Raw genomic sequence first — 12,644 nt, forward strand, 5'->3', positions numbered from 1 at the left:
CCAACTCCACAGCACCCCTCTTCCACAAGCCTAAGGAAGAAATAGTAGGCATACCGCCCAGAGGCAAAGGTGGTGAGAACCAAACTGTTAACTTCAGCAGTTCATCCTAGTCGCTGGCAGGGAGCCACAGGCTTCACAGACCTGCTCTGATACACACTCTCTTGCCCTTGTGAGGGAAGCAGGTGATGGTCGCTTTTACAAGAAGGAAATCTGAGAGCGGCTAAGAGACTAGCCTGAAGTCAAACAACAAAAGCACAGTGGAGAATAGAGCCAATCTGTTCAGGTCTCAGAGCCTGGTACCGACTCAGCAATCAATCAGTCCAGGCAGCTTTTCCATTTCTCTTCACTCGAATCTTCAACTTTAAGCATATCCCTTGTCTACCAGCAAGTATATCAAATGCAGGAGGAAGACGATGTAATTTTGTAAAGGTCAGGAGGAAAGGTGAGCACTATTCTGAGCCGTCCAAATGTGAGGTACCACCACCACCACCATCATCATCATCATCATCATCATCATCATCACCAGACTTTCAGGGATACTGAAGGATATGATGCTAAGAGCATCTGTCAAAACCTTCTAGGTGTAACATACAAAGATAACTGGGACATCTACTCAGCCCCTGGCAGTGTCCTGGATCCCCAAGAACAGAGGATCGCCCTATGTAGAATCAGTGGGAGGAGCTGAGGGAGCCAAGGAGAAGGGGCAGAGGGCAGTCTCTGTTTCCTACCACCATCTTCCATGTAGGGAGCACCGGCCAAGGGCGGTGGGAAAGCGTCTGAGGAAAGGGGAGGGACTACCAGCTCATGCCGCTGCAGAGGCTGGACCCTCGCTCCAAGGTCTGACCCTGCCCACGACCCTGGAGGTGTGGGAAGATGAATGCACAGAAAGCAACCCAAACCTGTCACTATGTAGGATACTCACCCCACCCTAGCCTTGCCCGACAGGGAGAGAGTGTGGCAGGCAGGGGCCCCTTGGAGACTTGGTCTGAAGGAGCTGAGAGATGGTAACTCCTCCATCTTCATGGAAGCCCACAGAAGAATCTTCAGAATAACTCTGCTTCTGCCTCTTGCAGGTAAATTCTGTCCTTAGCAGAGCCGCAGCATTTCCATCTCTTCCCCAAATATGGATGAGGAAGAACTGGGTGTAACCTCTCACTCAACAGCAAGTAGCCATTACTCAGGTTACACCACATCAGCGACACTATCACTTCCAACACAGATGGCTGCAATCTAACAAAGTGACCAAAAGGAGAAAGTGAGCAGAGGAAGAACCCCTGCCTCACACCACAGAGCACTGAGCCAGTGTGGTCTGGATCACGCTGTAGGCTGCATCCACCAGAGGGCAGTTCAGTGGGGCCCAGGGTTATAGACATTTCGGTGGCTTAGGCCTCAGGGCTATGGAGAGTCCGAGGGAAGGGCACAGAACAGACCACGTCCCTCTCCCCTTCAGAAATGAAGAAGCCCCTTGGTTGGCCAGGACTGCTGATGGGATTCAGACTTCCTATCCTTCCAGCCGAAGAATGGGGAATGGGGGGGAAAACACCTCTTACCTACTGTCTTTGCTGGACAGAGAGACAGAGAGATGAGATTCAATAACAAAACCCTGGGCAACAAAACCAACAGTGCCTCCCCTCCCGAGATTAAGGTGAAGCCCTTGAGCTAAAGTGCCTGCCAGTCGGCTCATAAAACCAGGAACAACTTGAAAACCACGGTCACTCCTTGGGTCATCCTCAGGGCAGGGCATCTATCAGAGTCAGAGAGAGAGGAGGGACCAAATCCACCCCACCCCCCGCACCAGTGTCACCTCTCCTGTCCTGGCATCCAGGCAGCAAACGCAAGGAACCTGAAAGGGGGCCTCCAGCGCCTCCAGAGAAATATTCCAGGATGAAGGACAGTGCAGCGACAGGGCGAGCGGCTTGGGGAGGGGGGCTCGACTCCCAGGCAAGTTGTTACTCCCACATGAAGACAACTGGTCACACTCGACACAGGAGGCTCCAGGTAAGAGGAATAGCAAAGACACACGTGAGAACGCTCCAGAAGAAGCTTAACCTTCTAGTTAAGGTAACAAATTTCAGAAAAGTTGGGGTGGGTCTCTGTTGTCCTTTCTACCCCAGCTCACGGTCCAGAGCCCAGCACAGGGGGCTGTCCGTGCACGAAGACAAGAGGCCTTGGCCGGTCTCCAGTGCTTGGGACTTGAAGGTCACTGCACGTCGGGCTCACTGGGCCTCTTACACACATCATCACCTCACCATGCCCATTTACGGAAGGTTCTACTGATGGCTCCGTTTTACTTCAAAGGCATCACAGAATGGATGACTGGATGAGGATTCACCACAGGCCCAGCTCCCAGTGCCCAGGACCCACGCCCACATGCTGTCCTGGTGCAGTACAGAGATGTCTCCCAACCACACATACAACCCCGCGTCCACTCATTCCAGGGACGGAAGGAAAGCTCAAGGGAAAGGAAGAACACACACAGATCAGATGACAAAAGGGACAAATAAAGGAACTATCTCGGGCTTCAGAACTGGCACCAGTGAGTCTCCCTAGGAACTCTTCCTGGGATGAGCGTGTGTTTGTATCAGAACCTGGTCTGACTATGTCTGGGGCCCAGGTAGGAGAAGGGTGCTGTCAACATGTGCTGGTTTCTGCCCTTATTTGAATGTTTACAAAAGGAATGAGTACAGACAGACTCTGTTACCCTCTTTACTGCAACTCGACTGTATTTCCTAACTCCCTCCCTTCCCCCAGCTCTCACGGAGACAGGTCCACGACCCCTGACCACTGAACATTGGCTCAAATAATTAAGTGGGGCTCCTGGAAGTGCAGGCAGGTGGTCCCACCTCCATCAATTCCTGTGCCCGACACTGGGCAGCTTGCCTTCAGTCCCCAGCTGACACCAAAGGGCTCAGGACGTGGAGGAGCACGCATCTCACACCAACGAGATTCTGAGTCGTGAGTGTCAGGGAGGAATGTGGAAGAGGAGCAAAGTCAACCACAGAGCATCCAACACTGGTGTTTGGGAAGGCTGAACTCAGGGCTAACAGAGGGACCCCGGGGGGCAGAGGGGGAGCAGCAGACAGATTCGGCTGAGTGACTCTGCAGGGTCACCCTGAAGGCAAGGAAGACTGAGGAGGGGTGGGGGGACATGCACGCACCCCTCCCTCCCCTACACAGCCAGAGCTGACGGCCACAGCCCCTCTGGTGGACACGGGAAGAAGGGCCCTGCTTCCACCCCTTCCATCTTCAAAGTGCATTCTCAGTGCAAGAAGTAGGGCTGGATCTCAAGGGGTCCCATTCTGAGGGAGGGCTGTGCCAGCCAGCTCCCCCCTTCTCCTCCTGTTTCCCCCACTCCACCCACCCCCAAACCTTTTCATGCTAAGACCAGAATTCTTGCTGGATCTCATAAGGGGCCGGCCTGTGTGTGTTCAGTTCTGCCCTGCACAGCGGCACGGTGCTGTCCTGGCTCTGGCCTTCTGCATCCAGGTCCAGGAGCGTCCGCTCGGTGGGGGGCAGCGGCCCCGCCTGGAATGGGAGCAGGGCTGGCAGCCCAGGTCGCTCCTCCACGGTGCTGCTGCTGCTGGCAAAGCAAGAGTCCAGGTTGCTGGGCGTCTCCGTGCTGGAGCTGTTGGCCGGGGAGGCGCTACGGGCGTGGCTGGGGGACACAAACCACCAAGGGTCCAGCCGTTGCCGGTTGGCAGAAGGGCGTGGCCGAGGCAGAAACTCCAGGGTCTTGGGTCTCTCCAAGGTAGAGTCCTGCTGTGTGTTCCAGCGCCTTGGGGTTGGAGGGAAGACCACGTTGGGGTCAGGGAGGCGGGGAAATTCACCTGGGTCTCGGCTGGGGCTGGGGGTTTTCAACATTCCTGATCAAAGAGACAAAGGGAAAGGCATCACATTTCTGGGCCAGATATACATTACATCCTTCCCGCCTTGCCACAGCCCTGTTCACTTGGGGTAACATGGACAACCACCATTCAATGAGCATCCACTATGTGCATGCAGTGTGTTGGGAAGCACTAGGGCTAAAATGGTCAACAACAAGGCCACAATCCCTGATTCTGGTAATAATGGGACAGGTGGGGGTTGTATTGGTGATGAAACAATGAAGGAAATGCCTGTTCACTCACAGCCCGTCCATTTAATAAACATGTGACAAGAGCAAAGCTAGGTATCAGGAATCTAAAGACCAGTACTCTAGGGGTCTCTTTTTTCCGAAGTGGTCACCTACCTGGTTGCAACCAAAAGTCTACAGAGTGGAGGGGCGAGCTGACTGGTAAAATACAACTGTCATACACTCAACTCTCTCTGAAAGGCTACTGCCATGCCCTCTCCTACCGGAATTGAGGCGGTTTCTAAGTCAGACTGAGGTCTTCTAGGGGACAAGGGAAGGTGGCGGGGAAGACCCAGGATGCGCGTATGCCAGTGACTCCGACGGCGGACGGAGAAGGCACGCATGCGCAGAGGCGCAGAGGCGCTGGTTGTCTGGACACATCTCCAGGTCTGAGTCACGAGGGAGTAAGGGATGAGTGATGGAGGGCGTGCTGCCCGGGCGGAAGCTTGCTTGTGAGTGTGTCTGCACTCAAGCTGTAATGAGACGTGAGAGCCGGGCTACGTGGCAGGAAATACCCTCCCATGTGCAGGTAACTGTGGTCCCCTCTTCAGGGAACAAACAGCGGCACTCCTGCCCTTGCTGCACCCTGAAAACACTGCTCCATGCACTCCCCGACCCAGGGCCTGGGATCCCACCGGAGTCCTGGTGTGGATTCTTCCAAGAACCTGCCTGTCTTCTTTCCCTCCTCCTGGAAGAACCCCTGGGCAGGGGGCCCGGACGCAGAGGAGTCGGCCACCTCCCGCAGGCCAGAGCAGTCTGCCTTGATTGGCTGAGTCGGAGGAGAAGTGGAGTTTACTACCACATCTCCACTCCTGGGGAAGGCTCGAAGCAGAGAAAGAGGGAGGAGGTGGAGGACAGGTCTCACCTGCTCCGGGGCTGGGGCTCAGCCCATTGCTGGAGGGGCTCCTGCTGGCTGACGGGGCCGCGGGCTTGAGGGCCCCATCGGAAGGAGTCCGGCGGTGAGCGCTGGGCTGTGCGGGGGCCGTGAGGGTGACGTGGGTGGGGGTCAGGGACTGGTTAGGGTCTCGCTTGAAGCGCTCCACTCGCACGTTGACCAGGGGGTTGCGGGTGCAGGGGCTCGGGGGCGGGGCCTCCAGCGGGCTGACGGGCATCTCGTACACCACAATCTCATCGCTGTCGGATCGCAGCAGGGAGCGGGTCGAGTTGCACTCGGAGATGGAGGAGAGAGAGAGCAGCGTGAGGGAGGCAGAGGGGTCTCCTAGCAACAGCATGGGCTCTTCCTTCTTGAAGAGCTTCCGGGATGGGGGGCTGGTGCTCCGACGAGGACGGCTGGCTCTCTGGAATAGACCCTCGCGCCTCTTCTTCTCCTCCCGGGCCGGAGGCTCTGGCTCCTCCGGCGGCAGCAGCTGACACTTGCCAGCTTCCAGCAGGTCAAAGCCGAGGCCTGTGGCTGCGAGGACTGCCCCACAGCCAAGCAGAGCCACCTCGCAGCGGCGGTGGTGGGGGCTGCCCCGCTTGAGGCTGTTGGTTGGCGTCAGCTGCGGGGTACTGGTGGCTGAGTTGACTGGGGTGGGCTCCTCGTGGACGCCATCGCTGGAGGGGCCGTCCCCATCTTCCCCGCGAGGGAATGGGATACAGAGGTAGGACTGGTTGGGTGACTGCTGCAGACGACTCTCCCCACTCCGTGGGCCTTCACTGTCCTCGTCCTCTGTGAGGGTAAGAGGAGTGGAGGGGAAACAGGAAGTGGGAATGATGAGTAAGAGTAAGAATCTGGCTGTTCTCCTCAACCCTAGGCCCCCTGGCTTAGGGTCAGGGATGCAGAGGTTGAATGGTCTAAGGCACAAGAAAAGGAACAGGGCATTGAACCAACAGGACTTCACTCTTCCATACTCGACCGTGACCAACACGGGGAAATCACGCTCCATCCCAGAGCCCGTTCTCCTAACTGCAGAAAAGGGGATCCGCTAATTTGCTACTTGTCACAGGGACCCTCAACTGGAGAGGTACGGTATGAGTGTCCTAGAACAGAAAGATCCCTAATCATTTTACAACTTGAATTTGGAAGGGACCTTGGATTTCTAGAGTGATGGCCTACAGACTTGTCTTAAGGCTGGTCTCCTGCAAAGGATTAGAATCCCCTGCATGGGTGAAGGCCAATCTCCTCTACGGACTGACCGATTATGACCTTGGAATGCTAAAGAGAAGAGTACTATACGAGGGGGAGGAGCCTGGAGAAAGCCTGCCCCATTCAGTAATCACCGGGCAACCCTGGAAAAGCTTCCCTGAAGGAAGACTGAGTGATGTGATGGTGTCTTCTATCACCATCTCCAATTTTGCAGATTCCCTACATTAAAATACTTGGAAAACAGACCCAGGAAAGGGAAGCGCCTGTTTCCAGGCCTCCCTCTTCTGCACTGCCCTAAGGAGGCTACATCCAGCCCCTTGGGACAGGAGGCCAAGGACAGCTTCCGTGGCAGGAGTCGTGATCTGGGAAGACTTAATGGAATGCGAGTAGAGCAAACTAAGAGGGAACAGGGTGGGGGACCAGGGCTCGAGGGAAAGAGGAAACAACCTCCCTGAAGTAGTACTAGGGGTCCTTAGAGAGTCCTAGAGGCTTGGTCAAGAATTTCTAGGGAACAGGGAGAGAGTCAAGACAAAGGCAATGCTTACCCATCTCCATAAGGCTGGTAAACCCTGGTAGGGCTGGACTACTCCTAGGGCCCTTCCCCAGGTTGGGGGCACTGGACGACCACTGTTTGTATCCATCTACCAGGGACTTGAGGCTGAATGAGAGGAAATGAGGAAACTCAGAACTGGTTACTACCTCGACTCCACCCTCAGCTCCATGGACCCCTGGATATGCCTCTCCCTGACTGCTTAATTACGCCAAAGCCCAAGAACCCTGGGGGACAGGCAACAAGCCTCACCCAGGCTACCTGCGTCATTAAAAAAAAGTGCACATGCTCTAGGGAGAGAAAAGCGATGACATGACCCACCCTTCACATGCTGCTACGGAGCTGTGGGCGGACCTGTTGGGAGGCTGGCAAGAGGACTGGCAGCACCGGCCAGGGTCTTGCCTAAGCCCAACTCAAGGGACAAGCAATCAATCCACAGACGCTGAATACAACACACTGGTGACATCAGAAACACTGCAGTGCTGAGATCTGCAGTGCAGGGCAAGCACCGGGCAATGAGCTAGCGGAGAGGGGCTGGGCCACGCCGCTCACACCACTTCTCAATCTCTCCTTTCCAGCTTACGGCATGCTTAGGCCACTTTCAAAGCCATCAGCTTTTCAAAAACAAACAAAAAAAATCAACCAACAAAGCTGCCCAACCCAGTGCACTATGGGACAGACCTATGTGGGCAGTACACAATGCTGGACTTGGACCCTCGGTCTGTCTGGGAATGGAGAGGAAAAGGACAGGAGCTCGCTTTCAGATCCCTGTAATCAGCTCACAACAGCAAGCCAAGGACACAGACTGGGCACCCCACCAACTCTCTTATAGGAGAGAAGAATCAGAGGCCCAGAAGCACTGGTCCTTTCCCTGAAGAACAATAAAGAGGGAGGAATGAGGCATCTGTGGGCTTTGACTGCCTTGGAGACACCAGGATTAGAACCAGCAGTGGCACTCATTTTAGGGCTGGAGAGAGCCATCCAACGAAAGCCCATTCACTCTCCACAGCCCATCTTAAGGGAGGGAGAAGGACCAATTTTCTCTCTGACTTCAGATCTGTTTCAAGTGCCATCAGAAATACCAACAAATTAAAGTGCATTCCAGCCACCAGTGTTTTCAACCAAAATACACAGCCAGAGATAAGCATGCTGCCAAACCCCACTGCCTGAGACTTCAGACTGAAAATCTTATAACATCATGTCCAGCTCTGGGTGAGGAATCCAGATTAACAAAGTCAAAGCCAGTGCTGAAGACCAAAGGATAATTGTCTCCCTAAAACTAAGGGCACCAGGAGAACCCCAACAATAGGAGTGGTCAGGGAAGCAAGGAACTGGAAAGTCAGATCAACACAGCAATTTTCCCAAGGTGCACAATGGTACTGCTCCAAAAAAAACAAATCAGCATGGCCCTGGCAATAATGAGGCTTGGCTCTACGGGATGTGCTGTGAGAAAGAGGAAATGGAAGGAGGATTATCACCAGTACACGTGACAAAGGGGTGAAGATGATTAGACTCACCCCAAGTGGAAATGTGGCGATTCTGATGGGGTACTTAAACCATTAGCTTTCTCGCGTCTCTGAGGGGATCTTCAATGAATAAAAAGAATCAGTAGCAGGCAACAGTGGGTACATGCAACTCAGCCTCTCCCACGCGAGAATCCTTGAGGCTGGGCTCCAACTACGTCGCCAGCCACCCCTCCCCTCCGCCTTGGTCCCCTTGGCAAAGCCCACACCATGAAAGAATCTTAACAAGATGGCCCTGCTACGGGCCCAGGACCTCCCATCCTGTGGGACAAACATCCCTGGGCAGCCACAGCTTAATTACAGGGGACCCAAGCCGTCTACAGACAGTGCATGTGTTTCCTACGGATATGTACTATTTTTTAAAAGGATGGAGATGCAAATTCACTTAACATTCCTGAATTTAATATAGCTTTTTGTCGTTACATTGTTTCTTCAGTCAACAGGGACTAAAATTAGAAATATGATCATAGAGAGGTTCTCAAAAATTTCCAACATTCAAGAAGTCTTTTCTGAAGACTGGGTGGATTTTCCTTATTTCTTCAATAGGAGTTAAGAATCATGAAAAATTAAGTCACACATTTTGAACTGCTTCAAAAGTTTTGAGGACAAATCTACATAAGGAGGAAGAAAACTCCAAAGTTAATGTTTTGTTTAATACAAAATAAAGTTGATTTACTAGCAAGACAAAAAGAAACATTTAAAAAGACATTTAAATGAAGCAAAGCCATAGAAACTACTGGGATCCAGAGCCAACCTGGTAAAACCCATCTGGAATCACCCTAATGTCAGAAATACTAAAGCACTCAGGCTGACTGAGGTCCTCAGCCTCAGCTCAACCCTACTCCAGTCTAAGGCTCAAAGGACAAACTGAGGAGAGACTACTCCCACTGAACTTAGTACAGCAGAGCAATTGGCCGTCCCCGAGGATTCAGTCACTGAATCCTTGCAGAGCTTAGGCAGTTTGCCCTACATATCTAAATCATCTATTCCAAGATAGCTAGTGATTTCCAAAGCCTGGCTTCAAAGAGTCCATCCTTCATGAACCAAACTGTTATTTTCACCTTCAGGTCAGATCTGACACGGGCAAACAGATTTTGGACATGAGATCTTAGTATTTGGAGAAATACCAAGGCCAGTTACAGGTTCAGGGCACTTCTAAGTCTAATGGTCAACCTTAGAAGCTCTTTAGAAAGCCACTGAAAAGGATGAAGGGGGCTGCTGCTCACTCTCACACTTGGAAAAGTCAAGAAACATAGTTCTCGATTCTGACCCCAAGAATAAGAACTACAACCCCTTACATGCATTCCTGGGGATCGGAACTAGAATGTATGAGAGGCACGGAAGTAATAGCGAGTATTTACACATGCTTACTACGAGCCAGCCCATCTTCTACAGACTTCCCAAAGACCACCTTAACACTCATATCAACTTCACGAGGTGGGTACAGAGATAATCCCCATTTTATAGATGAGAAAACAAGGTTGACAGCTAGGCATGGTGGAGCCAGGATGCACCCACGCTCTCCACCACTACACTACAAGGAACTGGTCTGTGAAGGATCCAGACCCCCAGGCCACAAGCCCACGGCGAGGACACAAGCCACATCCCAGGTACCAAGGTGCGCTGTGTGCTTTGCCCAGAGGGGGATCTCACGTTCGTAAGCTTGGTTATGGGGTGGGGTCAGGGCTGCCTGCACCGCCAGGGCTGGGTTATTCTGCCTGCCTCTGCTTCAGAGTCAGCCTCCAGTCAAGAAGCCTGCCATCTCTGCTCTTCCTTCTCTTTCCCCGGGCAGGCATTTTAAGGGGAAGAGCCAGATACACATAGGACGCCCAAGCAGAACTGCTCACATCTGGCGAATGCTTGGGCTACTTGCTACTGTGCATAGGATGCCTCCAGGGGTCGGCCAACTCTAAAACTCAGGGGCTAAACCCTGCCATGACTTGTTTGCATCTCGTACTGGCCACGGCTGCTTCTGCACTACCACAGTGGGCTTGCAGTTAGTTATTTACTACAGACAGCATGTGGCCCACCAAGCCAAAAATACTTATTATCTGCTCCTTTACAGAGAAAGTATGCTGACCCTGTCCTAGGAGGTTCCAGGGAACAAGGAGATTGGAAAACCCTATAATAAAGATCAAGAAGCTTGCAATTTCTTAGAAGGCAGTGAAACACACAACAGAGGAAAAGGTACTTCACATCCTATTTTTTAAAGGGTGCACCCATCTTTCCATGGGAAAGAGTTTCCCATCCTCTGGCACTTACCCTTCGTCTCCCGAGGCAAACTCCTTCTGACCGAGCGAACTCGGCCCCCACGTCCGTCCCTTCTTCTTCGGGGCCCTCTTCTCCTCCTCCTCCCCCTCCTCCTTCGGGATGACAGAGCTCCGGCCCCAGGTTTTGCTGCTTTCACCTGGTGTCACTGTGAATAACAAAGGTCGGATGCAATCTGGAAAACAGACAGAGACGCCCCCCAAAACTAGCCTCTCCCCGACCAGACACACACATGCATACATCTGGAGCTGCAGGGAGGAAGTTGGACCCTGTTAAAAATTCTGGGCCTGAGTGGAGCCAGCCAGGCAAGTAAGGGACTTCTCAGCCACCCTTCACTCAGCCCTCAAAGTACCCAGTGTGGGAAGACCTCCCAGACTGGCCCGAATCCCACACACAGCAGGAGCTCAGGCCAGCCAGTCACTGGAGCTTCAAGCAGATCCAATGTAGGGAATGTGTTGCTGGGTGCAACTGGCTTGGGGGGGGCAGAGGCGGGAGGAGGAGGTGAGGAAGTAGGTAGGAGAGAAAAAAGGTAAGGGGCAAGGAAGATGAGGAAGTACAGAAATATTTATAAGAAAGTGCTAGAAAGGAAGAAAATCAGGATCTCAAGACTATGGAGAAGGAAGTCAGGGGTAGGAGGAGAGGGTGAAGAACAGGCCTGGGGAAACATAACAGACAGGAGAGGAGGAACCTTTTTCTGACCCTGATACTTCAGAGCAAGAGTTGAAACCCAGTGCTTCAGAGACCGGGCTTATACCATAAATGAGTGGAGTGAGCCAGTCACCAAAAAACAGGGAGTTGAGGAGACTTGGGCAAAACACAGCACACGAAAAAGGGAATCCACTGATTTGATTTTTCAAAGAAAGCCAGAAATCCACATTCTGGGTGATTTTTTTGAATAAAATCTCTCTATTGTTAAATTAGGGCATGCACACACACACGCAATATACAAATGTACACATGTGTGTTTGTGTATGTATAAATTCTTTTAAATAAACACTGCCAAAAAATAAAATTGGTTCAGATTCGGCCTATCATAAAGTTTCTGGCCAATTTCATTAGGATCTGCATTCTGACCAAGCCCTTTCCTGGGAAGCAGGGGCAAAAGAAAAACCACGATGCCCTAAACATGGCAGAGATCACACAGGGTCCTCCGGCCAGGGTACCTACATCACAGGCCAAACTGCTCTGTGAGTCACTAAAGGTCCCGCCAATCCCCCAAACCCCTCTGCTGGTACTTGACTAAGAGTGAGAGGTAGAGGAGGCAGCGTCAAGTTCATGGAGAGAGACAAGGCGGGGCTAAGGGTCTGCGTACACGTGTGCACATATAGACACATCGTGGAAGAGAGGTGGCGGAAGTTGTGGGTGGAGCAAGCCTGGACCAGCAGGTGGCGGGACCGAGCAGGGACGGGCGCCCATGGAGTGTGCTGGCCCCAGCTAACATGGGAAGCAGTCTCACACTGGATGGCGCGGAGGCGCGGGATGATGGTGGGGCTTGCCGGAGGGCTGGAGCGGCTGCTGCTGAGACTCTTCCTTTTATCCATGGTGGGGGAGGCCTGCACCGTGAACTTGTGCTGGAAGTCTGCATGAGGAAAGGCAAACACGTGTGTGTGCGGTAGAATTTCCCCACATCCAGATGCCTATGAGCAAGGGTATCTAGCACAACACCAGGAACACAGCCAATGTTTTAGAACCATATGTGGAATGTAACCTTTAAAAATCGTGAATCCCTTTTGCACACCTGAAGCTTATATAACATTGTACATCAACTATGCCTCAAAAAAAAGTCCCTATGAGAAAACCGACTCTTCCTGGCAGGCTCGAGGGACAGGCCCCGTTTCCTGAGAAGCTCCTTTTCACCTGGGAAATGGTCTCTTTCAGAATCATTCCTTTTTCCCACAGGGAAGTGGCAAGATGGACGTATGAAGAGAAGAAAAATTCATTTCATAAAGCTGTCTATATGATGTACACAGGTGTAGCAAGCACATATTCAGAAGTTTCTTTTTTTTTTTTTTTTTGGTAACATCAGGAGACTGTGTCGATTATTCTAGGAAATTTAACTTAAAATTCTCCATCTCATTCAATCTATTAGTATGTGCCTTCTTTTCT

The 12,644-nt window shown here is 52.3% G+C and overlaps 1 protein-coding gene and 1 long non-coding RNA gene across 8 annotated transcripts in view; one reads left to right on the forward strand and one right to left on the reverse strand.

Annotated features, from left to right (window-relative positions):
• Positions 1 to 2,690: 2,690 nt before the first annotated feature.
• Positions 2,691 to 12,644, reverse strand: part of MAP3K9 (mitogen-activated protein kinase kinase kinase 9) — a 78,535-nt gene continuing 68,581 nt past the window's right edge. For 4 of the 7 annotated variants that reach the window (XM_072963325.1, XM_072963326.1, XM_072963327.1 and 1 more), the window contains 6 exons: positions 11,995 to 12,117; positions 10,533 to 10,713; positions 8,265 to 8,333; positions 6,743 to 6,855; positions 4,977 to 5,780; positions 2,691 to 3,863 (listed from right to left, as the gene is read on the reverse strand). In XM_072963325.1, the coding sequence (XP_072819426.1) occupies positions 3,379 to 3,863; positions 4,977 to 5,780; positions 6,743 to 6,855; positions 8,265 to 8,333; positions 10,533 to 10,713; positions 11,995 to 12,117 (1,775 nt within the window). In that variant the 3' untranslated portion in view covers positions 2,691 to 3,378. The remainder of the gene's footprint in view (positions 3,864 to 4,976; positions 5,781 to 6,742; positions 6,856 to 8,264; positions 8,334 to 10,532; positions 10,714 to 11,994; positions 12,118 to 12,644) is intronic. The other 3 variants (XM_031679188.2, XM_072963324.1, XM_072963323.1) reach the window with 3 other exon arrangements.
• On the forward strand, positions 4,342 to 12,619 carry LOC140696966 (uncharacterized). The gene is made up of 3 exons (XR_012073729.1): positions 4,342 to 4,596; positions 10,336 to 10,457; positions 12,438 to 12,619. It is a non-coding gene; the product is annotated as an uncharacterized lncRNA (long non-coding RNA).

The sequence above is a fragment of the Vicugna pacos genome, chromosome 6, assembly GCF_048564905.1.
Source record: "Vicugna pacos chromosome 6, VicPac4, whole genome shotgun sequence".
NCBI classification, from domain to species: Eukaryota; Metazoa; Chordata; class Mammalia; order Artiodactyla; family Camelidae; genus Vicugna; species Vicugna pacos.